General features: G+C 37.9%; 1 protein-coding gene across 2 annotated transcripts in view; it reads left to right on the forward strand.

Moving 5' to 3' along the window:
- Positions 1 to 27,897, forward strand: part of vti1a (vesicle transport through interaction with t-SNAREs 1A) — a 127,810-nt gene that overhangs the window by 32,487 nt on the left and 67,426 nt on the right. For both annotated transcript variants that reach the window (XM_079260706.1, XM_079260707.1), the window contains exon 5: positions 6,371 to 6,455. In XM_079260706.1, the coding sequence (XP_079116832.1) occupies positions 6,371 to 6,455 (85 nt within the window). The remainder of the gene's footprint in view (positions 1 to 6,370; positions 6,456 to 27,897) is intronic.

Raw genomic sequence — 27,897 nt, forward strand, 5'->3', positions numbered from 1 at the left:
ATCTGTCCTTCACTCTCCCTCTTTCTCTCTTCTCTCTTTTTGCTCTCATGATGCAGTTGATAAAGTTACGTGAAGAGGTAAGTGCTTCTCTGTTCCATTTAAATTCTTCCTTCCCACTGAAATTTCCTTTTGCCCCCTTCTCTGCAGAAAATTAAAATCAGCTAATTTTGACACTTTGCATGTCTAATTGAACAACCCAAAGGCCAGATTATATGGCTAATGAGTTCACTAAGGGACAGTTTTCTAGTTCCCTCCCCTTTAAATATGAGAAGGTGAAGGGGAGATATTATTTCTGATGCACCTATTTGAGGGCTATTACTTGGGGCTTGAGGAGTGTTTAAGTAGTAACACCAGTTAGTGGGTCCATAGAGGTTTACAATTTGATCAACTTTATGACAAATGGGAACAGCAGTCTGTAAAACCAAACCTCACATTTACTGAAAGGAAAACACCATAATATTAAAATGAAAGAACATCTCTCATTTACAGTACACCATTTCAAACATCAATAGAGTGAGTGAAATTAATGTTAGTATAAAATTTGTGTGCTTTGCTGGATTGTTCAGCGTAATGTATAATGTTTAAGATCAAACATATTTGGTTGAGCAGAAAATGTCTACACTTTGTAAGTTACCTGCTACTGAACTGGTTAGCTTATCAAACTAGTTAAACAGGACTATTTTGTTAAGTCAGTTTGGATTTATTAGCAATAACTGTAACATTACCATGAGTGCAGATTGTATTAATTTTATTTTGAGGTGGTAAATGAAAAGTGTTCGCATTGGAATATTTTAAGCTGGTAAAAAAATATTGTAAAAGATTGTTTAGATCCTGCAGTCAACGGAAAAGTTCATTTAAGCTGTAGCCTACTTAAGTGACAGTTTTTAGTGCTATAAAAGTGTGTCAGGCTTTTTAGAGACAGACATCATGTTGTGTGACACCATGTTTGATCTGAGAATTTTGCGATTATGTAAGGCCCAGATATGTTTAGACAGATCAGTTTGTCGAGACACATTTTTTCTGTTTTTTAAATTCTCTTTTAACTGCCAAAAAATAAACAAACAAACAAACCCAAAAGAAATCTGACAATTTGCTGGTCATTTTTTGGCTCGTCAGGATAACAGCGAACAAGCAATAAAGGGATTGATTAGTCAGGGTTGTTTCTTAAAATTTTTTCCCAACCCAAAATCAGCAGATTCACAATCAGGTTATTTCTGCCTCCAAAAATGTCTTGTTAATAGTGACGGATTTATAGTATTTACATACTATATTCAAGATTTTAGGTATTATAACGGTCACTGCTTACAAGTAAGTTGTAAACTATTTGAACTGGATTAAATGAACAATTATCTGCTTCTCAGCAGTTAAATACCTGTAGAGCCAGAAAAGTTTAAATATCTTTATTGGACTTGCCAGTAATAAGTTCAGTTGTTATACTTTACCTAAAATGTATAGAGTTTTGTTAAGTAGTTGTCAGCTTTGCATTGAAGCAACAGCTGGTAAAAAAAAAAAAAGACGATAAAAAAAACTGAGATGTTGTGGCATTATGACCCATATGCTATATAATGGCCAAAATTTCTGAAAAAAGCTGAATAGAAGAAATAAAAAAGAAATTCAGTTCAATTTGTTCTGAAAATGTCATTATATCCCACCTGACATACAGCGGAACATGTTGTAGTTACATTGATCCACAGTGCAAAACATTGCATTTCCACAGTAAGTACTCAAAATCGTACACTCTATAGATTTTTCCGTTTTAGATTTGACTGATTTTCCACAAACACAGTGCTTACTTTTCACTTCTTAATTATGTGTACGTTCAACATTTAGCTACATGCATCACAATAATCTTTGTGGATGTGTTATCATGGCTACTTACACTGTTAAGGATGCAGGAAGGATGTTTGAAGCTTTTTCTGTCTACCTTATGCAATATATACCAATACATCACCCATTACATACAATAAAATGGTTAGAGCATACAGTTTTGTTTCCATTTCAGGGTTTGGGGTTCCTTTTCCGTCATGTTGAAACTTCTCCCCTTAATAGAACAACAGACTGGTTTTAGTCTGACAACCATATTCTAACCAGTTATTGTGACACTGTGATGCAAATGTGAATAAACTAGTTACTTTTTTTTTTTTTTTTGCTATGTAGGTTTTATGTGATATGAACTTGTCTTCGATGTACTTGTTGCTGAAAGTGCCTTTAGGAGGAATCATGCACAGAGTAATTAAAATTTTCCATTCACACCTATCCATATGTACCAGCTTTCCTCAGATGTCATGTTATGTTTTTTTTCTTTTATTTTAAAAACAAAAAAAAAAACAACAACTTTTATTCAGCCATATTTTTGTTTTCCATTCTTCCTTTTTACGTGGGTACACTCCTCCTGTCCTAAGGGTCAGGAAACATCCAGGGTCCTGTTTTTTAAAAAATGTCCAGTCTATGTGATCAGTCTTGATTCTTAATCTCATTGCCATTGCCATCTTTTACCCTCCTGCTCTGCCTGCATTTGAATAAAAGACTGGCACAGCTTATACACACTTAAGCCTTGCTTTAAAAAAGACTTTTTTTCCTTCAGCTGAAAAACATGTTTAAATATTTAGCACCCATATTCACAGCTGTTTGACACTTGTAATTCCTCGTCTTACAAGTCCCAAACAAACGGCACAGAAGATCACACAGTCAGTCTGAATCACAGCTGTCATCATTATTCACTTTGACTCTCCCCCACCCTTATTGAAATAATAAGGAAATCATCTGAACTTTAGAAAATGGTGATAGTAACTGCCTGTGTTTGATATTGGAAAAAAGGCAGGAGAACGAAAGAAGAGGGGAGAGATTTCTTTTGAGCTACAGCTGCATTGTTCTGGGGCTCCCTGTTAATAACTTACAACTGAAGAGTGTTTCTTGACGCAAAAAAGCACAACAAAAAAACACAATTTTTGTGGTTCCTAAGAAGATCTTTGTTCAAAATGTAGGTGTCAGATGAAAAGGCATACAAAAGCAGAAATAGTGGCGGCGGCATTGGGGTGCACCAGTGCACTGACAGATGCACAATATTTATCATATACTGTATTTAAATCGTTTGCTAAAAGGCTCCATGAGAAAATCAGGTATGATTTGATGTGATCCCTAAGTTTTTTTTTTTTTCCCAAGCGTATACCTTCCATCTGAGTTACAAGCTTGTACTTTTACCTGCTATAGTTAGCGTTTCTACATTTTGTTCTTGGGAATTCACATTAGTTATATTTGAATCGCAGGGGTCAAGCACTGATATAGATGTTATAGCACTGTGGGGGCCAGCAACCACTTTACATTTCCTTCCACAAAAATGCTGACTAGGATGTTTTGGACTTCATTTCTGCACACAAAATTCTAGTTTGGTGACTTAAGTGCAAGTTTTGTGGTAGATAAGTATATTACAGAAGTGTAGCTTTCCCAGTAAGAGTGACCTCATTTTAGTTTTTAGACATTAATCTCTTCACCAGCCTTTACTGTAGTGAAGGATGCTTAGTTTTAATTGTACATGTTCCTTTTCATTATTTTCTATGGTATCATCTTGTGTTCATGGCTGGATTGTTCCATTATTAGGGCCATCACAGTGTGCCATTACTGGATTCTTAGTGGCTGAACTCTCAACCTTTCCTTCAGGTTCTGTCACCGTCAAACTCGGAACACATTATTCTAATGATCACACACACATGCACACTGCCACCACTACACCCCCCCCAGCACCCCCTCCCACCTCACACACCCACCCACACTCACCCTCCCTTCCCCCCGGCCCTAAAAGAAGACAGAACGAGGGAGAAAAGACACACAGAGAGAGAGAAATTCAGGAGGAGAAAGCTTTGAAGTGGCTTTCCATCGCAGCAAGTCTGCCGGCCGTCTCCCCGAGACGTGTCACCTTTGCCGAGAGGGAATAGGAAAATCACGTTTCGAATGGTAATGATAACATACTAATCACTTGAGCTCTTTGAAGAACTCAGGGAGTGCGCTACTCTGTCAGTATCCCTGGCTGCCTCCTGCTCCCAGACACACACGAGCAGTGCAGCCATGGTCTTGGTGTATTAGCTTAAGCATTGCATGTCAATACGTCCCCTCTATCTCAGCTGATCCATAGGGGCTCATTATAGCCCAAGCTTGGTATCCATTTTTTTTCCCCACAAGCACACTGCCACCATGTCTGTTGATGCCACTGCGACTTCCACACCCATGTAACCCCTCCTGGAAGCACCCTACCACACCTTTCACCAAAAAAAAAAAAAAAAAAAGACCACACAATACTTTTCATTGGGCTCCACTCACCATCTCCTTATTGGTTTCCTCCTACCACAAGCCCATTTTATCACACATCCCTCCACCCATCCTTCTATCCCTCCATTCTCCCCCTGCCCTCCCTTTAACTATTAAAAACTATCTCTGCAATTTTAAATGACATATGTCAGTGGCACAAAGAAAAAGGAAATGAGGGAAGGAAAAGAGTTCAGAGGGAGTTTTCTCCTCCCTGCTCTTTTCCCATCCCTCTTGTTGTCAAACTTTGAAAAGTGTGTCGTTGGCTTTTTTTTTTTTCTCTCCTCTCTCCACATTTTCATTTCCTCTGAGTGATTAGCTGGTACACATTTTGACAGCCCAACCAAGACTAGAGATTTCAGCTCTTCCCCTGTCCCCTTCACTCGTGTGATGGGCATAAAACCTTGTCAGTGGGGCGGTTGTCATTCACTCGGTTGCTTTAAAGTGTCAAATGTGTTACATCTGATCAGTTTCTTAACATGGCACATTAAAAAGGCCATCAAAACCAACAATATTTGAGTAAACATTTAACCCTTCCATGTCTATGCTGTTTGTAAACCTCTACTGTATGCAATGTGGGTTTAATGAAAGCTGGCTCGTACAGTAGTTTAAAGTTTGTTGGAACTGTTGATAGTGAGAAGCTGCATTTTCTTTCATGAGTTACTTTTAGGTTTGATAAGTAGCTAAAAACTTAACAGATTAACTGGACTGAGATTAAACAGGCTGCAAAACAGTTTGACACCATGTAAAGTAAGGTTTCTCAATGCAAACACAACCTTTAATAATTCTTTAAATAGTCTTGTAAATATACTACAAACTGTTTTATTAAGAATCATGGATTTTAAACCTGGAAAACATATTTGTAACGTCACAAACACAGAATCCAGTTACATGGAAATTGAATAATTCCCAAAAACAATCACCAGTTATCAGTCGTAAATAATGGCTGCAGCCTTTAATGAAAAGTGACACAAATTACCATGAAATACACTTGTGTTTAAAAAATGAGGGGAACCTCAACGCAAAAACTCAACCACTACCAAAGTGAGCGAGATAAGTCATAGTTAGCGAGCCTTAAGTCAGAAAATCACTTTTCTCATTTAGCCTGCCAGACATGAATGATTTCAGATACAGAGGAAACCAAAACAGCAGATTTTCTTAGTATCTAAGGGGCTGCTATCAGTTGTGTGTACATATGCACAATATTGCAGCCCCGGTGACCTTGACAGACACAAACATCCACTTTGAAAAAAGTGATCAAATTGCTTTGTTAATAATTTATGAAACATGTCTTTTCTTGATATGCTCTCTGAGCTCTATGCTGTAAATGGGCAGTCTTGTCAATTGTTGATAGCTGTGTGTGGGAACGCAGCAGCTCAAGCATCACAACATCACTGTTTTATCAACTGATGTGGATTAACATATTGCAGGAAAGACAATTAATAGTATTGTTGATATAATTATAGCATTCTTGTATGTATGTACAAGTTGATCAGTATATATATATATATATATGTATATATATATGTGTATATATATACATAAAATATATATAATATATTTTTTATTTTTACCTTCAAGATACCTTATGTTAAGTCAGTAAAATGCTGGTTCCGTCTTAATTTACTTTTGCAGTTGGACAGAATCATCTGTATATAGTTTAGTTTTAACTGGAAAGCTCCTTCAGATTAAATATTTCCTTCATTAACACATTGCTTTTTTTGTTTTTTTTTTTGTATAGCCTAATTTCAGCCAGTAAAACATTCTAATAAAGCAGCAAAGCTCCCTGTACTTACTCTTTTCATGTCCAAGATGAGCCAGCAGCACCTATTACATTGTCAGTCTCAACATGCATTTGCTTGATATTCCATCAGCATATAACACATTGTCATCCATGAAGGTTATTGCCAACCTGGTTGTATTATACTGTTGCGGTGGATGTGGTCTGTCTGTTTAGGTGACAGCGTTGATGTGTTTCTTTGAAATGGGTCCCAGCCCTCTCAATCAATTTTTATTTTCTGTTTGTTTCTCTGGCAATATTTATTTATTTATTTTTCTCTGTTTATTGCAGAGAGCGCATCTGTTGGACAACACAGAGAAGCTGGAAAGGTCATCACGGAGACTGGAGGCCGGCTACCAGATAGCAGTAGAAACTGGTATGTATTCTGTTATGGATTGGAAAGGAATGATGCGAATGATGGGTGGGGGTTCAAGATAGTGGTGAGGATGAGTGAGCGACAGCAAATTGTCTTACTCATATGCGAGATAGGTGGATATGTGTGTTTGTGAGAGTGTGTGTGTTTGGAGGATGGAAGCGTGTGTGCGTATGTGTGGGGGGGTGTCTTAAAGAAGAAAAAAAAAAAAGGGAGGAAGGAAAAAAAAAAAGCTCTTTCCTTGACGCCTGATGACATTTTCGGGAGCACATCAAAGGTGAGCCAGGGAGGGAGAGGGAGAAGTGTACAGGCGACAGATCGGGTGCTGCTTCTCCTTGCTCTGCTCCTGAAGAAAATTCAAGCATCACTGTGGCTCTGTGTGGTGTGTGTTATGTATGCAAGTGAGTTAGGTTGATGGCGCTGTGCTTTTATTTATTTATTTATTTTCTGCACAAACAGATAGGGGTCCATGAAAATAAACAATGTCAGCTTTCCTCCTGAAGTTCTTAATTCAGGAGTGCAGAAGAAAGAGAGAAAACATATCACTTTTCAAATAAACCACCTAAAAAAAAACCACACACAAACTCCTTTTTTCTTCATTATAAAGGATTGTTTTAATCTTAAAATAGGAAAAAAATCTTATTGGGATCTTAAATAGATTTAACCAGTTAGCATATGTTTTTTTTTTTTCTCTTTTTTTCTTCCTGTCTTCCTTCCTGACAGTCTCCACATTATTGAGGCACAGTGTATTCCTCAGAGATATATCAAAGCTCATTCTTGAAGTATCAACCAGCTTTCTGTGGCTTCCGTTGTAGTTTTGAAAAAGTTTGTCAATTTACACTATAATCGCAGGGTGGCTGGTGCGTGCAACATCGACAGATTTAATAATTCAAGTCAAGTAAGGTTCGCACGCCGACCACCAGCCTTTGATGTTCTCTGTGACTTGCATTCACAAATTCATAAATACAATCTGCATTCTCTGCTTAAAAATGTTGATTCAAATGTCTCAGATGAATCTGACATTATTCCAGTTTCTCGACGGTGTCAAATTCTGCGACAGCTGGCAGATTTTCTACCTCCACCCAGCCACATCTCTCACAGCAGCTTGTTTTGATCATTTGCCTCACAGCTTGCTTCTTGGTGAAGAATTGGGCCCTGGCTTAACATTGTTCAGTACCTCCTGGGCCCAGCAGTTTCTCCTGCTGTTGTCAACCACATGCCCCTTGACCCCATGTCACTGGTGGCTGTCTCATCCACTGTGCGTGAGGGTAGCGAAGAACAATGCTCGTTTATCCTGCCTTGGTCCCACACACTTGGCTTGGCCCACACCAGCTGTGGGGTGTGTTTGTGGTTTGGTGGGGAAGCTTCGCCCCGTGTCTTTAATCCGTGACCTCTTCCTTTACTGTGCTGTCGATACCAACCGTCCGCTCAGATGCACAACCTGAAATGGCAATGTCTTCAGTTCAAATAGAGAATACATTTGCACAAGCAACATGGATGCAAAGAGAATCTGCAGCTCTTTACAGGCTAATTGCTTTATATGCTGAGCTCTCAAAATCGACAAACACAGTTGTGACAAACATTTGCAAGCCAGATTTATCGACTGGGTTTCTAGGGCTTCACAGGTTTCACCATATGACCCCAGATCAATTCCAGGCTTTATTTTTAATGTTATTTACTCATTAAAAACTAAATGTTTACTCCAAATGAGCCTCTCCCGAACTGCGGGTCCTGAGATCCATGAGGGTCAAAAGATGATTTCAGAAAGGTTGCCAGATCATTGTACCAAAAAAAAAAAAAAAAAAAGTCATTATCAAATTAATTTAGGATTTTCAAAGACTGTCAAAGTTAATGCATCAAATTAAACGGATTACTCAGTGAAATTAACACTTTAATTTACCAACAAATTTCTTAGGAGTGTATCGCTAAAGTCACTGTTCGGTATCTACCTTGGTGCTACCGTTTTGGTTCTTTTTCAGTACCGTAAAGGAACAGATGCAGCTTGACTTTGCCGTAAACTGATTTAAAATTAAACCAATAGCAATAGAAAAAAACCCCCCCAAAACTGTACATTATTCAATGAAAGATTCTTGAAAATGTAAAAATATAGTATTATTAGGGATATTCCTCCTCTATTGTCATGAACTGATTATAAGGGATTGGATGGGGAGGACTTTTTTTTTTATTTTATTTTTTTTTAAGATAATTTGCTCAAACCTCTACAAATATTAATTGAATCCACATTTTCTTTTAAAAGTAAAACTTGAATTGCATGTAAGCTGTTGAAAAAGTAATATGATTAGTTGCAAGACTGTACTATGTTATGTCATAACACAACTGTTTTGAATGAGCGCACATTTTCAGATAAAGTTCGTATTCAAAGTGAAAAGTCTTAAACCATTTTACATTTTACGTGCTTTACTGTTTTAATCTTTAAAAACATAAATAGTCAGAAAATTAAAATAAAGAAATTCCTTTTTACGGCTCTTTAATATAGAACAAGTTTTCAGTAAGAGTGCCATTCTATGCACAAGTGAAGGGTGCTTGGCTATGGGTACTGTATCCCCATCACAACTTGGCACAAGACCTTCAGACTGCTTTCTTCTTATTTGCTCGTCTTTGTCAGTTTACATACTTAACTTTGAAGAAAATGTGCTCCCACATAGGAGATTTTAACTATCAAAGAGGTTCTTCAGGCTCTGGTTTCACCTTTAACCTGTTGCTCACCATAACGTTTGCCAGCCAAAGCTTGTAGTTACAGTGAAGTATAGTTGCTTTTCCGTGTGGGAACTCAGTATGCTTCTGTTACGTACCTAATATTCTGTTCTGAAAAATCTAAATATGGACACTTGTGCCATGACACCCTCTAGAATTCATGAATAAACAGATGTTTTTACTCATACAGGAGTAAAAGTCCAAATTTGGTGTTGTCTTTCTGAAGGAACTATTTTTAGGACTTGTAGGTGCTTTGTATCCATCATTGAACGGAATCCACTGAAAACCCACCTTATCTTCCTTATTTATGAAGTTTCTAATGTTTTTCAGGTTTTCAAGTTTAGGAATCATTGCTTTAGAGGACTCAAATAGGCTCTGCACAGCTCTACCCAGACATCTCCATTAAAACTTGCACCATTTAAATCATAATAACGGAAGGACATGTTGAACTTCATACTATTATAGATTTTACAAATACTAAATTGTTTGCTTTTATATTCCATTAGAGGTTCCTTTATTGTTGCTCATTCTTTTTAACCCAACAAACACAAAAAGAATAAATACAAATACAACTTCTTCACCAACCTTTATTCATGCCCAGCATGAAAATGTCACCAGCAAATGTTTAGGAGTAAGGTTTGTGTTTTCAGATACTAAGGTATGGCGTTGAACAAGCATAATTAGAGCATTACGTGTTTTTCCAATCAGACACTGTCTGGTTATACTGTAAATACATTATCTTGCCATAAACCTCAGCGCTCTGCTAACATCTAAGCTGTAGTTTTTAACAGGGAGCAGTTTAGCATCATTAGTTTGCAGTAATTCAAAGTTTATTCTCTATGGCGCAGTCACCCTTAAGAGCTGCAATTGACCAATGAGAATAGAACTGAAAGGCATTTTATTTCAAAGTGCTGGATTCTGAACAAAGAAATGTTGTAGAAACTCAGCTTCTTTCTCCCTTTTCTCTTCACTGCTTACAATATATCTCTTAATGATCAAGAACAAAAAACCAAGGATGCTTCTAGGTCACATTTAAGGCGAAAACGAGGAATCTTAGTTCTAAGAAAAGATGAATCTTGACACAGTACCACTTATTATAGATATTTTAACTTGCTTTTTTTTTTTACCCCCTTTTTTCCCCTCCATTCTCAATGTCTCCAGCGTATTTGGTGAAAACAAAGGCTTGCCAAAAGCAGTGAGAGCCCTCAGAGGGATACAGAGGAGACTCTTTGGACATGCAGAGCTATTTACCACACACACCCTCAAGAACCAGGGTTCTCTGTTTGTCTCATAAATAAAGTATAAAACTTCATTAGTGAAGAGCACTGACTTAAAAGCTCAGCCACACCAACAAGCAGACATGAGGGATAGCCCAGTTAAAGAGGGCAGTAAATAAAGGGGGAGGGCATACGGTTTGCCAATTTAAAGACATTTGAGTCAAGAGCATTTGAGATGCCCAAATGTGGAGGCTTGTCAAATGTGAAGATGGATTTTAAATCAAAGCCGTGCCAAATTTTAGCTTCTCCTGCTACACTTAAAAGGGATTTTGAATGATTTATAGTTGGTTGTTTAGAAATCGAAGTAGCTTGTCAGACAAGACATCGAAGTTGCGATGATTAGCTATTCTACCTTTCTGCTAGTTATTCATTCAAGTAGAGGGAGTTAAGTATTGATTGACAGCTCATATAAGATGTGATTTGGCCAACAAACAAACAGGCAAACAAAACAAATCTTAGTCATGGTCATAAACATATATTTCCTAAATGACAAAATTAAATGGAATATTTTTAAAGACTAGTAATAAAGTTAAATATACAAAAAAACAACAATTTCTCTACGGTAGAATTTTATCCTGAAGTAAAGGGGTCATGCTATTCACACCAGTTACTACAAAAGTATATCTGACAGAATATTTAAAAATTGTAAAGCTGAGTAAATCATCTGCCAAATGTGGGCAAATTTATACATGTTCAGTTGACACATATAAATCAGCAATGGCAGCAAATCGAGCTGCAGAAACAAAGAAGAAGGCAGACAAAAGCAGCGCCACTCTGCATTTTAAAAGGTGACTTGCTAAAGGCTGAGAAGACTCCTTAGGTGAGTGTTGTTGGTGTTTAGGGGCTTGTAATCAATCCTGCAAAATGAAAACAGCTCATTAGGGATTGATTTCAGCCCCGTTTAGATAAGCAGAGAGGGCCGGATTGCGGCCCCCAGGGACCCCAGCCAAGCCCAAAGTTCACACCATGCCAGGTAGAGAGCAACACCGCAGGCTATCAACTTTATTAGGATGGAGATAATCTGATTAGACGTTGTCAATCAAAGGTGCCAGTGACTCAATCGTGATCCTGGGGATTTTTCTTTCTGTCTCTCCCCTTTTCTCTGTTCCCGCTCTCACAATCTCTCTCTCTTTTTTGTGATAAATCATTGAAGCGACCAACAAAGTGGCAGCCATCGCTGGGCTAAGCTAAGCAGCCCTGCAGTTGTCACCAAGGCAGACGCATGAGGACCCTGTGATGATGTGACGACTATATTAAAGAGTACATCAATTTGTTTTAGAGCGGTTTGATTTTCAACTGCAGTGGTATTAAAAGACTAGGGGGATGGGAGGGGGGGACGACGACGACAAGCATGTAGGCATCATCGAACAGGATTTCAGTGGCAGAGCAAGGGGTGCTGGGACAGCGAGAAATAAATAAATGACAGAGTGATGCGAAATAAATAAATATGTTTTGTAAACATTAAAAAAAAAAAATCTTCATAGTGCCCTTTTGAAGCAAAGCGTGGCTTTGAGTCTTGCCGAGAGTCCATGGGTGCTGGAGTGGCCCAGTAACACAGCACACGTTTGTCCCGACTCTATCTCTCCCCCGCCATCTTCGTTTTCCTTTACTGTTTCTCTCCCACTCGCTTTCTTTCTCCCTTTTTCCTCTAAAGATCAGACTCGATGATTCTTTTGGTGCTGGGCCACCAAAGTGGTGCCTCCTCAAATCCAAAAGCAAACACTTAACAAATGACATAATCAGTAACATTTAAGTCACTTAACTGCACTGCAACCAGAGGCTATTATAAGCTCCCAGCAGATTATAGTTCATTCTTTTATATTTGAAACTTGTCATTAGTCCAAATTATAAATTAGTTTTTTTTTTTTTTTTTTATTTAAGATAATTGACAAATTTATACAAATTGAAATGTCAAAATACATGTTTTTATTGGATGAGATCATTTTCAGAAATTAAGGTTTGTTTAAAAATTCTTGTTTTTATTTAAAAGATCAATTTAAAAAACTAACATTTATTTGAAGATTTTGTTTGATTCTTAATGCAGCATAATTTGATACTTTAATTTGAAAGCTTTTCTACTTCAGTCACTACATGAAGGATATGTAACTATATACACAGTATATATATTATGTAAATCTTTATGAAATTTTCTTTTTTTTTTTAGTTTATTCTCTCTGTTCTACAATGTAGTTTGAATATTTTAAGTCTCTCTTCTTCATATCTCTTTTTAAAAAGATGATTGCTAAAGTGGATTTCCTTGAGGTACAGCATAATAAATCACTTTTTTGTAGGCCGATACAATCGGTGTGTTGTATTGTGTTCAAAAAGAATATGAACGTATTTGATAATTGTTTGATTAATGGAGGCGAGAGCCAAGATTTAAATATTTCACAGCTTGAGTTTTTTGCTAACGAGAAGGAAGCCTTTTAATAATATGTTTGTAATAGGAAAAGAAAAAAAGATTCCCATAGGTTTAAAAAAAAAAAAAAAGAAAATAATTATTGAAAACAGTGTTGAAATTTTGCTTTAAACCACATTTCCTAAATATATATGCTTCAACGCATAACATCTTGCTCTCAGAAAATCTTGCCGTGGGTGAGCTGTTTATCGGTAAACCCCCGGTGGATGAAAGGCGTAGCAATAATGATATTTTTTTTCTCCTAATCGGACCTTGTCAGCAAGGCGTCTTATCGTGGAGAGGAAAATGACACCGATCCTATCGAAGAGCCTGGAGTCCGAGTCGGCGGCGTGTGTCCCCCCCCCCCAATCATGGCCGGCCATGGCCCAGCCATATCTAGCGCCGCCACAAACGGCGAGCGACGCTTTTTTCATGTGGACTTCAAAAACGTCGCGAGTCATTAAAATTGCACCCACGTTCGGCAGCGGGGATCAGCCGCTCTGCAGCGAAAATGGGATGTGGGAAGAGGAGACTCACTAAATGTGTTAATTCCATCCTCACATGTTTACGGCTTAATTTTAATCTGTTTGAGGGAGGAGGAGGGGTGGAGGGACGATTGGAAAGGGGGGCGGGAGGGGCAATGAGAAAGCCTCGCACTGCAATAAATCGCCATTATCTTTGACACCCTAGGACTCAGCTGTTCCAGGGATTTAGGGGTCCACTGGCAACAGTGTATATCGTAAGGCATGAAAACACTGTTTACGCTTGAACTGCGGTAGCTAAGGTGCAATCACCAGTTTCAGGCTGCCCAGACAAAAGGCCTTACCAGCACAATGGCCAGCTAGCATACGGACCCTCAATGGAAGAGCTGAACCAACAGACTCAAGTATGTGTTTGTGAGTGCGCGCCTGTTCCCTGTATGTGCATGAGCTAGTCTGTGTTTGTGCATGTAGCGACAGGTGTTGTCGCAAACATCCAAATATTAGCTCAAGCTGAGTGGGGCCAGCAAGATGAAATTAAGTGACATATTTGTGTAAATTCAAGTTAACCTTTCATTAAATATAAATCAAGACTTCCTGTCTTCATATTTATGCTTCAGTTGAGCTTCTTTCCACCTGCTCTTAATCTCCTTGTGTTCCTCTATTAAGTGTTATAGGTAACTTTAATAAAATTATGAGAAAATCTAATAATTAGACCTTTAGTTGGTCATTAGCTTCACCAAGCCTCTCAACATAATGAGACTTTTGGAGGTAATGATCTGAGTAAAGAGCTAATTGAAGCTTTAATGTTTAGTAATAAATGATGCAGCGTTTTCTCTACAAATGTTTGCCTTCAATGTTGACATTATAAACATTGCAACTGATTTTAGAAGATTTGAGAGCTTTAATCAGCAATCTTCAACACATTTAAATAAAAAGAAAAAAAAAACTAGATTTTTCAGAGTGTGAAGTGTTAAAGTGAGATTAAAAAACTAAAATGTTTTATCAACTGAAAAACTAAACTAGTTTTGACATTTCTAACACCAACTTACTGAACATTTATCAGTACCAGATGATGAACAATACTTGTAGCCACGATAAATGTGACACTCTTATTCATTATTTAAGCCTTCTATTAAAAAAAGTAAACAATTTCAAACATATAGATTGTCCTTGAGAACCTGATAATAAAGTATTTTACTAAATCGATCTATAATCTCGATCAAACTTCATCCAAATCATTTAATGACATGATCTAATCCTTATCTCAAGATATAAAATGCCTTCAATTGCTAGATAGTGCTACGCCACTATATCTTAAAAAGACACCTTAGTTCCAACCTTAAATCTTTTTTTTTTCTTCTTCTATTTTTAGGTCACAGTAACTGAAAAGATACCCCCTGCCTTGGTGCATGCAGGAGAAAAAAAAGTGTGGCATTGACCTCTGGCTGACAGAGAAAACTGAGGGAGAGAGGGGGAGATGGAGAAAAAGAAAGCAGCAGAAAGAGTGATGGAGAGGAGAGAGCTAAGACAACAACTGTGAAGAGCCACATAGGGTTAAAGAAAAACAGTTTCAGAAGGAAATGGGAGACAAAAGCAAGGACTTGATGCCCCCATGGGTGCTTTAAAGAGCCGCTACATCTGAGGCGCTGAAATATTAAAAATGGAAAAGGAGAACAAAAAAAAAAAAAAAAAAAAAAACCCACAAAACATAGAAGTAGTGAAATAAAGTAAAGGAGAGGCAGTGAAAGAAAACTGTGCCACATTGTCGCCCGAGGATGTATATCAGAAAAATGAATTCAGTAATGAGACTGATGCTGTAAGTGACAAAAGGATTTGTGACATTGAAAGCCTAAAAAGATTTTTTTAAAAAGGGATTTATCAGAGTGAGATGGTATGTTGCTGCATGAACAGAAGACAGAGATCTTATTTTAACTAAATTCAATTCCAGAAAAAGAGGAGATAAAGGAAAAAAAATCTTTGGCTTTTCTTTGACCAGAATAACTCCCATACACATGTTCTCATTTACAGCATTGTAAAGAGACAACCTTTCGTTTTTAAAAAAGAGGCAAGAGGGATGCTACTACAAAGCACTGCATCTCCACAGTGAGTCTTCTGTCAAGCTGACAGACATAAATGGACACGTTTTTATTTCTTTGGTGCAGATTCAGCAGTGTTCAAAGTGTGAAAATTATAAGGAAGAGACACTATATATATATATATATATAAAAAAATTTAATTTAAAACTAATGACTAAGTAGTTCTTGAATACAGTTTGACTTTATTAATTTATTTAGATTAAATAATTCATTTTATTTTAAATTTCAGTGCAGGTGTATAGTTCTTTTACAGATGCTTCCTTTATGAAAGAGCAAAATTATTCAGCAGTCCTTTGACAAATGTAAAACCTGGCAAGTAGGAATAAATTTTTAATCCTACACTGTCAATCTGCACAAACTTTTTCGCAGCAGGTACACTTACACTCTGCTGACCTTAATGACACGAGATTGAACTCCATTTGAAGAAAAAGAAAATAAACTCAGTTTCATTCCCAGTGCTATTAAAAGTGTTTGTCAGATTAAGCAGAAGTAAGCTGAGAGCCACAAGGGAAACTTAAAAACACTAGCTCGCAGCTGACTGCCGATGCCATTTTTAATAAAAATAGTCTGCAGTCATTGATTTACTGTTGAGTGATATAAAAAAATTGACTTTGCTAAATTGTTTTTTGAACTGCCCTAAAAATGTTATCTATTTTTTAATTAATCTTTTTAATTAATCTCTTTCCCTTATATTTTCCCTCATAGTGTGTATAAATAAATTGTATTGGAATATTTTCCCCATTATTAATTCCAAAAATATAGAGCTAAAAAATCATTTTCAAATTTCAAATTTTTATTTTTAACAAATCTCTTCTTAAGGAAATGTGAATACCACATAAAATTTCCTATCACTCTAATGCCAGTACTTAAAATGCAAACTGAAAGGTTAAAAAAAATTTGTTTTTTTTTCTTCTTTCTTTTTAATATGTTTATTGTGACCATTTAAATTCTTTCTATGGCTGTAACAAGGTTATAAAATAGTCTTTTCAGAAGAATCTTGTTCATTTAGGTTTGTGTAGCTAATGATGTCAGCTATTTAGTGAAGAATTTTGCCTTTTCAGTCTCACATAGTTTTTCAGCCTCTCAGATAAAAACCTTTTGCCACACATCTACAAAACAGTGGCTCATTTTAAACTGCAACATGCAGTGTTGACTTTTATATATTTGAATAACTTACAGAGTAAATCTGAAAAACTATAACTGACCATGATCCCTGCATAAATGAAAGTTGGCTTTTGCCCTGAGGAAACTATTTGATCCTACGTTAGAAATCCATAGAGCTAAATGCAGTCATTAGCTCATTTTAAATCTGACTACTACCCTGCAAGAAACACAATTATACTGCACAGACATAGTGAAGTATATTAGTCCTCGCCGTCTGTCCTTGCCTGTCTTTTGCTCAATGGTAACCCCAAGGAGCACACCTCCCCTCCTCTGTCAAAGGAACCTCCTCCTTGGCTGTTCTGTGCCCATCAGACAGGGTGCCCGCCCGTTTAAGACACCCAGGGAACATGAAACGGAGCCGGGCCGAGATGTCAGCTGGTTGCCCCATCTGCCAGTCAGTGGGATGGTAAAGCTTTTGTCCTGGGGGGTAACCTTAGGAGTGCTCTGTGTGCTGTTCAAGCGTGTTTGTGAGCGTGTGTGTGTTGCGTTTGGACAGAAGATTCTGCCGCACAGTTTCTGAGCAAAGCTAACCACAAAGAAAATGCTAATTGTGTTCTTTTAATCAAAGCATGACTTGACATTTTGACCAAATTGACTAGTTTAAAACTTGATTCTTCATTTTCAAATTAAGATAAATTAACTGCTGGGTTTGAAAGGCATTTCAGGGGAATAAAATGTGGAGATCTCATAGAATTGTTAGATGGATTGAAGGTAATTGATCACATTTAAGATTTGTTAACTTCTTATAGAAGACAGTTGATGAAGGACATTGACCACATTTTAAATACCCAGGAACATGTTTTTGCGCTCCTTTTTCCCCTGCTAAATATCATAACCTTAAGAGGATAAACTGTTGGACTCACTTATAAATGAAACAAAGCAGTAACTGGATGCTGTCTGGCTGAACAGAAGCTGTTTCATTCATGCATTCTGTCTTTTGGTAGATAGGCTGCGCCCTTGAGCTTCTTTAGGAAGGAAGCCTGTTCTCACTCTGTAAGAAGGTGCTGAAAGGGGACTTCTGTACATGCACGAATGCACACACATAATCCGTTGGACGGTTATGTGTGAGCCCAAGAGTTCCTAAAAAAGAAAATGTATGCAGACAGCATGAACCTATTTATTTACCACTGAGTTATGCTTTTGTAGTTGTGCCTGTGTAGGATATCAACACAAGTTAATATGTGTTGCCTCAGTGTGAGCCTGTACGTGTGAATCTGGTAGCGATATGTGCTTTGCACCTCACTTGTTTCATGCTCAGGTAAAATCAGATTCCCGACAACAAAATTGTTCATTTCCTGCGCCGTTGTAATTTTTTTTGTCAACTTTGACTGCTGACTTCCATGTAGCAAGCTTTGCTTAAGTGGTCTACGCAGTCCCCGTGTTCACATCAGTCAGTCTCACCGCACGATGTGTGTAGTGTTAGTCCTGAAGGGCAGATGTATGCACAGCTCTGCACTGGCAAGTCCTCCCCGAGAACATCTATGATCTTGTGTTACTCAATCATCAATCAAGGCCAACTGCAGAGTACTGTACTGTCGCCCATCTTTTAAAGCGTAGTTGTGAAGGACTGGCTGAATTGGCCTAAGGGACACCTTCCTTGGTCTGGCCTGTCTGAAGTTTGATGTGAGTAGGTGCCTAGTTACAGCTACACACAGAGCAAAGTTGATGCATTGATGTAGACTTTTTAATGTTTGGTAAAGGCCATGTGATCTTATTAATGCGCTTATTAGTTGTTTTTTTTTTTTTTAATAATAATGCTTGTTTTTTGGCAGACTTGTTTTAGTAATTACTTTAACATTTTGCTGCTAAAATTCTCTTGAACTATTTCAAAGTAAAGAAAATAAACAGGAGAAAGAGAATTTAGAAATAGATGCAATGTTTGAAATATATTTTAGCTTTAGGACTGTTAAATTATATTTTCAGTCACCTTTTTGATATTTCATATTTGAGCAGTGCTAGCAGCTTTCCTTCATCACTAAAGTAGCTTTCTTTTACATTGAACAAACATGCAAAATCTTCAGCAGACAATGCATTTTTAATCTAAGATTTACTTTTTCAATGTGGAGGCTTAACTGAAAATATTGATAATGAATTTTAGAGAACATGAGCATAAAGAGAGGTGAGAATCCTCTGAATCCATTATAATTTTTAGAATGGACATTAACAAGCACACTACATCGCAATATTTACTTGCCAGTTTTCCTGTGTGCTTGAAGTGATGGTATTGTGCTATTTTAATGAGCTGTTTAGACTGGTGTCCAGTATAATTCAAGTTTAAACAATCAGCTCAGTGAATAATTGTTATTGCTTCTTAAAGGCCAGATATATGGAATTCATGCAAATTTAGAGTTAAGAGGAAATCTGTGAGGGTGTCTTAGAAGAATTGTCTTCCAGATGTCCTCCTTTCATGTGAACTGCATACACACTTGAAAAGGACGCAGTAGATGATGATAATGATGATGAAGATCCAAAGTGTGGTGAGATGGTGTGTTGTTTTTTTGCATGTGTATGTGAAACTGGTACTATATATATATAGATATATATATATCTATATATATATATATACATATAAATAAAACATTTCTGTCTCCCCAGTTTTCTGTGACAGGTTCACCCAGCTCTCCTGGGGAGGCCTTCACCCTCAATTTACTTGAAACCGGTTCAAGTGACAGCAATGGCTCCGGCACCTCACCTTCTGAAAATGACTACAGTTACCTTAACTCGATGTATGAGCGCCATCTTTGATGGAGCTGATTTAAAGAGTTTGAGCATCTTTCAGGCAAAGAGGTTGAAATCTGGATGTTGGTCAATTTAGACGCGTTTACAACACAACTAGTTTCTATCTTTACATTTGACTTTATGTTCTGTAGCTCCAGAAGCAACAGAAGCTTGGTTTCTTGAATGCATTTTCTCTCTTTCTTTTTTTATTTATTTTTTTTTATTTTAAAAGCTAACCTTTGTTGCTCCATGTCAGATACAGTGTGTTCTCTCTGAAAACTCAGGCATGGCCGGATGGGCAGCCACACTTTACTCAGGTCTAAGACAGGAACAGCAACACAGTGCTGTAATCTATGTGCCCGTTCATGCTCTCTGTACAGTGATCTTAAATGTCAACAGCAGAAGAGAAATCAAAGAACCCTCTGAGATAAACCTGTTCAAAAGGTGGTCATTTCGCAAATTGTTTCTTTTCACTTCAATGTCTGTATGTTCTACCTTATGTCAGCTGTAATTCAGTATGAGTGGGGACACCTCAGTAGATGCAAGTAAAATACTGTATTGTTTACTCTTTCTTTGATATTTTACTGCTTTTCCCACATGTTAAGCTTGGATGTTGCATCTGTTTTGCAAGCAGGTGTGGAAAAAGTGTGGTAAAACAAGCCCATAAATGCAATATACAAAAACAGCGGAAGTGCTTTAAACTGGGTCTTGTAAAAAATCAACATCAATCAGAATTTATGAGTCTGTGACATAACCCAAAGATTACCAGAAAAAATGACATTTTATGTTGTTTGTCTTGAATTCTTTTGATAATCTTTAGATTGTCAGCAAAACGGGCTGTTTCCTGCTCAGGTGTGCTCATGAAACCTTTTCCGAAGTCTTCCAAGTTCAGTCAACTACAAGTTCACAAGTATTTCTGCATGTGTCTGTTTCATCATACAGGATGTTTGCATGTGTGTGTTTGTGGGGGTGAAAGTAGTGTTGAATGACATGGGCACGCGTCTTGAGCCACCTGGATTTATTTGGGCCAAACAAGAGGGGCCCGTGTTTGTCTGGGCCCCCTTTTCTGTCTGCATTGGGGCTTTAGAGCCATGAACAGAAGGTGCCTCCTCACAACTAACACCTGAGCTCCTCCCAACCTGGGACCAACCTCTCTTTCTATCTCTCCTTCTATCCATACAGCCTTTTTTTTTTTTTTTCTCGCTTTCTTTTGCCATCCTCTGTATCCTCTCCACTTATCTCCCAGGCCATGGCCTGGCCTACTTTTACCTCTCCCACTCAGGACCCTTTGATGTCAACTACATTAGGCCTTTCCACAGATCATGTGTATGTTTGAAAATATCCCATTTGTACAATCCTCAGTCTGTTTATGAATATACATTTCACAAACAGGATATGAAGTTATTGGTCTACAAAGAGAAGCCTTCTCTCCCATGTATTAGCTGTGCTTATCACAGTAAACGATGCTAAGGTTTGCAGTTAAAACCACTCTTCTGTTGACTTGATATTTTTTTTCCTTTTTCACACGCTGAAAGTTTGTCCCTTTTTCTGTTTACTGTTTTTTTTTTTTTTTTTTTTTTTTTTCCCCCCAACAAATCTCTCAACTCAGTCCCTAGAAAGGAAGCTTTATTTAGTGAGCAAATGTATGCTTGCTTGTCTGTTAGCATGTTTTTCATTTAGTCTTGAAGTGACAGGGTGTGAAGCGGAGTAGGCGTGTGCATCTCAGAAGTCAAAAGCTCAAACACTAACAAGACATCAAGATGGCTGTCTTTTTGCTTTTGTTTAAAAAAAAAAACACAGCTCACACTGCAGGATTACTTGTACTCTGGTCAGCTTGGATTTAAATTACAGAATCTGACTGCACAGAATAAATTCTTTGTGGCAGATTATACGTCATCTTAGAAACGCAATTTATATTGATGCCTCCAGCTACAAACAAGCACTCAATGTCCACACTGGCTTTGATATGACTTATGGATGCTTTTAGCACTTGTCATCTTATGTTTTGACTCCAAACTACCATTGGATGATTTTTTTTTTCATTTCATTTCCTTGATTCTTTTTCTGAAAGTGTTGGATCAGGTCTTGCTTCCACAACGTTTATATATGCACATCATTTTCCCCCTACTTTTATCATTTTCTCACATTTTTCTCTTTGGATTTTTCTCCCCTGATTCGGTCCATTCTCAAAACATTTTGTGGCAACAAATCACTCACAGTTCACCTTCTTTAATGTCATTTTACTTAATAATGATTTGGCTCAGACAATGCCAAAAGTTGTGCCAAATCAACACTGTATGCTATCAGGCATAAGGCACAGCACCATTTACAATGTGTGTGTGTATGCACTGATATGTTTGTGTTGAAGAGACTGCCTTTTCTCTATCAGACTAATAGTGTGCGAGATTACTCTTCAAGATGTCTGAGACTGTAATTAGTGGATTGCTTTGAGTCAGTCAAGCCCAGGGCAATGAGAGGGTCTGTGGGGAGTGAAAGGAGCAACAACGTGAGGGAGGCTAAAGAAGAAAAGAGCCGCCCATTTCATAGTCCTGATGGAGGTTATATTTTCTGTGACAACTGGACCAGAGTAATCAAAATGTGTTAATAATCCCTTCAAAGAGCCTGTCGGCACATCAGTGAAGAGCCTCATTGAACGCCGATCTCCCACCAGACCTTGGTTCTTGCTGCCCCTCCCGCATTGCCCCTTCATCGCTCTTTTTGTCCAGCCCTGCTCTAAAATTCATCATCTTTTACTCTTGATCTTATCTGTCATGTTGAACCAGTATTTTTGTTCACTCTGTCTTGACAAACTTGCTACCAAGTTCCAAGTTGAAAAAAAATTTCTTTATTTCCAAATCACACCAATTACCTAAACCATGAAGGTTGTACTTGTTGCAGTCAATTCTTGGCCCAGAAGGGGGCATTAGGCAGAGTTTTGGGGTCTGTTTTGGGACCCTGCTGCTTGAATCTGCCCCCTTTGGTATGATTCCAAATCAGACTGTATAGGTTCCAATAAGTTCTACCTTTTGTTTGAGGATTAACTCAAAGGTCAAAGTTCACAGAGCTGGCCAGATGGGGTCTCTAGTGCTAAATATCCATACTTTCTGCTCCTAAAAAGAGGGTTGAGCATCAGGATCAATGGACCCAATCGATGGGCATAGTAGTGGAAGTAATGCTGGCAAAAAGTTTGATTGCATGCATATTGATCAGAGTGAGGCTAAGAAGCTGTAAGGCTATTGATTTTTTTCTCACTGTTTTAGCTCATTTTATATATACACACACACAAAACAAGTGAGTAGGTAGTTACTAGTTGATATTAAAAAAATAAAATAAGTTCAAAGAATTAATTTGAACATTGATGAGGAGTACTGTTTCTTGGTAATGTTTCATTTGGACTGAAAATGCACAGGACAGTAACAGTAAACATAATGGTAAAGAAATGAAACTTATAAACATTCGACATATTCTGTGTTGTGAACATGTATGACATCTGCATTTTCATTTATTTATATATATATATATATATATATATATATATATATATATATATATATATGTATATGCCAGTAATACTTTCTCTTCTTTTTTATATGTTTTGCAATTACAAAAAAAAAAAGTCACTTTTCACAGTATTGTTGGAAGCCATTTCTTGGTATTATTCATCATTATTATTGTTTTAACCCATTTAGGCTTTTACATATCAGAAAGTAATGATTGAAGCGGTTTGCTCTTTGCTCAAAACATTTTCACCTTAGCAAAATTACAACCTTCAGTTTGCGTTGTTAAGAGCTCCTTAGCAGTAATGTTTATCGTTTAAGTTAAATACCTACCTAAGGTAGCTGTTATCTAGCTTTAGCTGAAAGTTCTTTTGAGACCTCCACATGGTTGGCACATCTATGTAGTACAGTATTAATAAGGTAACAGGTCTGCATCCTATGCCTGTGGGATAAACAACACTAAAACTAATGTTGATTATTGTTATGCAGGAACCTCATTAGTTTTGAGTAGGTGTTTGTTTTTAACATTTATAATGCAAGAGAAAAATGAATTGCCCAATTGAACCAATACACACATTATCAGCTCCCACATAATCATATGAATGTGTTGAAAACCGTTGACTGATTGTCCTTTCTGCATTCACGTTAACTGGCTTCAAGAAATCTTTGCCAATTAGAGAAACTCTGCCTCATTTAGCAGTCTAGTGTGAAGCTGTGTGTCAGGATCAGTTTGAAGCATTAAAAAATGCATGGGATCTGGGTGAGGTGCCTTAGCCCCAGTGTGACATGGGAGCAGTTTGTGAGGCGTCTCAGGAGAGGCTGTGTCCAGTGTAGGGCAGGAGATGCGACAGTACTTAATAATAGAGTCACGGCATCAAAGGCTGTAGACTCTACCTGACAGACATAGCATACATCATGAAATAGAGGGTGTGCAGTGGTGTGGGTCAGGTCTTTTGGCAGCGCTTTGTGTTTCTAAGCAAGTCGCATCCAGGTGTTTTCTGCTGATGTTTTACATACCTGTGTCCAGTAATTTGTTGCTATGTGTACATAGCACCTTTGTGTTAGTACTTGGCATGAATACAGGATACACTGTATATATTTAGTGTGTATCTGTTTGCACATGAATGTTCACAATAGGGCCCTCACTAGGTAGTGTTGAACCCTGGGAAGGCTAGTGTAGCTGCAAGCGCTAGAGGACTCATTGACTTTATAATGATTAGTGGTCAGGCCCCCAGCCCATGCTAGTATCAGGGGTTTGGCCTAGCCACTGCTGCTAGCCCCTGGCCAGAGCCGTGCACCACTATCGACTCACCCCTAGCCCCCTCTTTCTTTGGCCTGCCGGCGATGTGTCAAAACCCATTAGCACAGAGTTCCGCAACTATAGAGAAGGGATCGGTTTAGGTTTATCTTTCTTGCTTTCCTCTCACTTCTCCACAGCCGTCGTCTCTCTCTCTCCCTCTCATTTGTTCTTTCTGTGTCTCCTCATCCTCCTCCGCCCTGCTAAAACGAAGAGAGAAGCACAGAGAAAAAGGAGTAACCTTTGACAAGAGTTGTTCCAGTTGTGGTATGTATGGCTGCGTATTGATCTGCATTGGCTTTAGGAACTAGAGGAAAGAGTCAGCGAGCTGCCGGTGCTTTCAAGTCCCACACATTTTTTTTTCTGGATAAAGACAAGGAAGTTTCAGATGCACGTTGACCTTTTTGGGTCTCATAAGCTATGGAGATTTGTTTTTAGAAATGGGGTGGAGTGCTGTAACATGTAAACATGTGAAGAATAAGTTCAGGAGCGTATGACCCAGTATGTAATCTTCTAACATGATAATTTCCATTGTGTGTTTACTTTTTATACGTGTCTGTGTTGGCTTATAGAAAGAAAGTTGTTTTTTTTTTTTTTTTTTGTACTTTATAGTATTCTGTATTATGAGTAGCGCATATTTCTACTTTACTTATTGAGTTAGACCTCTTGACACACTTGTATCTTTCATGCTATTGACCAACGTAGCCAGTTTATCTAAATAACTATCTTAGAGAGTGAAACTTCTTTATTTATAAAAAGCCAAGCAGTGATTTGAATTAGAATAGACCAACACGCACACACACACTTTCACACATGCATCCCAGCAAGACAGCATTCTTCCAACCCAGCACTTATTTTTCTGATAAGCTCAATCTCCCAGGAGAGAAATGCCTGTCAAAGACTTTGTCCAAACAACAAGAAATCTGTGCAAAGGGGGGGGGGAAACAGATAAACAAAAACACACACTTTTCCATCACTGTTCATCAATCCATCTAGTTGTGAATTCATTATTTATTTAAGGAACTTTGGGGTGTGTTATTTGAATAATGCGGGGTATGACGGAGGGGGGAGCCGTATGAAAACAACAAGATGACAGCCACACCAAAACCACCCGAGGGCACATGCCAACACATCCCATCAGTGTCATCTTTTCTAGCTTTGCCCCTGTGGGCTCGCTACTCTGCAGGTAGCCCCACAAACACACACACAAGCACACAAGCAAATACACACAAGCACAGAAAAGCCTTTCTATATTATATTTGAAAACATACATAAGGATATAGATTTTTTTTTTTTTTTTTTTTTTGCACAAACAGCATAAAAATAAAAAATCAGTAGGTTCCTGAAAAACAAATATAGACTGTTAAATCTATAAGTTTACGTCCCACTCATGCACAGTGTTACACACACATATGTAGGCACCACGCCCTCAGGCTCTGAAGAAGGCAGCAGTGGCATCAGCGGTCTGATAGATGGATCCTGTCTCTGTGTGATCTCCACTTGTCAGACAAGCGTCACACAAAGCCTAAACACAAATCAAAAACACAGGTATGGAGCACTTGTCAGTTTGATAGGACCTTGCGGTTGCCTCCTCATCCATCAGCAGCTAAGATGCTCATCTTGGAACGAGGGTCTTTATGTGTGCCTGTCAGATTATTTGAGCTATTGATGTGCCTGGTTTGCAGACTAATGGCTTGAAATAGTTTTATTTGGTTCATGCTGTTTTGTTGTCGCTAAGGAATTATCCTGGGCATTGATATTTGTTTTTGCAATGGCTGCTTATTTGAACTAAGTGGGCCAAAAGTGCAGTGCTGAGAACGAACAGATGCTGCAGAATGGAGACAGTTATTCGGCTGTAGCTGAACCTCAGTGTAGATTTGTAAGGTTAAGTGGTTGAACATAGTCATTGTCTCAGTGTGGCCATTGCGGATCTGTTCCCCAGGCCTTGTACCTACTGTTCATTCAACACCTTACGGGCAAATCACAAAGGCGGCCAGCTCTTCCCACAATGCAGCATAGCCCACCTACCTGCCAGACATGAACAGCCTAAACTAGACCACAACAAAAACGAGGCAGAACCCACCTTTTGTTTACTACTCTCAAAGGTGGATCACGGACCAGGTCTGGTAAAGGATTGTGACAGAGGTGATGTCTAAATTAATCATTCATGCTCTTTCACATGGGCTACAGTAACAGACCTGAAATATTAATGACAGCTGAATAAATTTGATTCCTTTTTCTCTCTGATTATAATCCACAGGCGCACTCACACACACATGTTTATTTATGCCCTGGAGATGAGGTATAGGGTCACTATAAGGAGTTTGTCTGCACACACAGAAAAACACACTCACTCTCCTTCCCTCTCTGTCTTGCCACTTGTGCTGCTGTACCACCTCATTGTTTGGGAATATGTACATATTTTTCTCATGTGGTGGGAGAGTGGGTTATACATTATACATTATATGCTTGTACAGTCTAGGTGTGATATACTGTATGAATACTCCTCAGCTTGCAACCAGGGTATTTTGTTTGTTATTTTAATTAGTTGAGCGTCTTCTTTTCCCCTTACTTTTTATTTGGAAGAGCATGACCTAAGAGGAGAAAAGAGGGTGCAGGATATGTTAGTGTTCCTACTCCCTGCTGCAATCTGACTTGCAAACAAAAGCATTCCCATGTCCAGGTTATGCAATTTTTGAATCTGTAACTCGACCATCAGGGTCTGTCTAAACTATTGTGCTTTATAGAAGTAAAGAAAAAAAACTTTATATAACCTGATATAATTGCTGTGTTGATCATTCACAAACATAAATATGAAACATAGTCTTATATATAAACTATACTGTAAGTTTTTTAATACTGTCGCTGGAGGTCTGTAGTCAAAATGACCCATTCTGTGACTGCTGCAACTTGACAATCCTGCATCAATACTGATGGTTGTCTGTCATAAAATGTCTCTGGATTTTTTTTTTTATCCCACACAGTGTGTGAGCTGCACTCACAGTAACATAAACTGGGTTGTTGAACGGATAACTATCAGCTGTTTATGTCTCAAAATGTCACCTGAGATGGTCTTTTTCCGTCACCTCCTTGTATCTCTCCTTCTTTCTGTTTGGACCTCATTCTCTTCTGTAATGAGGGATGCAGAACAAACCAACATGTTATTTCTCAAAAAGGCGCACATACAAATTTAAGTTTCAAACTTTTTCTGACGAAAAGTAAACACACACTGTTGCCAGACAATATTCATTATACACAGTGGAATATTTTTCCTCTTGTCTAATGTTTCTCCCTGAGACTAAAGGTGTGTTAGGTTTCATAGAAGGCCAGGTTGAGTGGCAGTTAAGCATTTGGTTTCACTTGTTTGATCATATTTCTATTATCACTGAGTAAGTAGGTGCATTTATAAATAAATTTTAAAAAGTTTCCCTCAATTATTCTACTGTTTATGTCCTTTAGCTTTTGTTTGTACAATTGAGCAAGTGAAGGGTGTAATTACACATCATACAGTTGTCAGCTTGGTGAGTGAATACTCTCTTTTCACCACCTGTCCATGCATCAAAGATATATTTCTTGCTATTTTGTCATTTATAAATAAATATAAATAAATAAATGTATATAAAGAAATAAATAAAAGAATGTTAGGTCAAGACTTATTTAGACGCATTTGGACGCGGTCCCTTTGGGTTAACTTTTAGTTTCTGTCTTTTGTTAGAGCCACCAAAGCTATCCACACTGATTTGAATTGGTTTCCAACCCACTGCAGGTGCTTCTTTTTATCACACCATATGGACATGTATT

Source organism: Telmatherina bonti (genome assembly GCF_933228915.1).
Source record: "Telmatherina bonti genome assembly, chromosome: 21".
In the NCBI taxonomy this organism is placed as follows: domain Eukaryota; kingdom Metazoa; phylum Chordata; class Actinopteri; order Atheriniformes; family Telmatherinidae; genus Telmatherina; species Telmatherina bonti.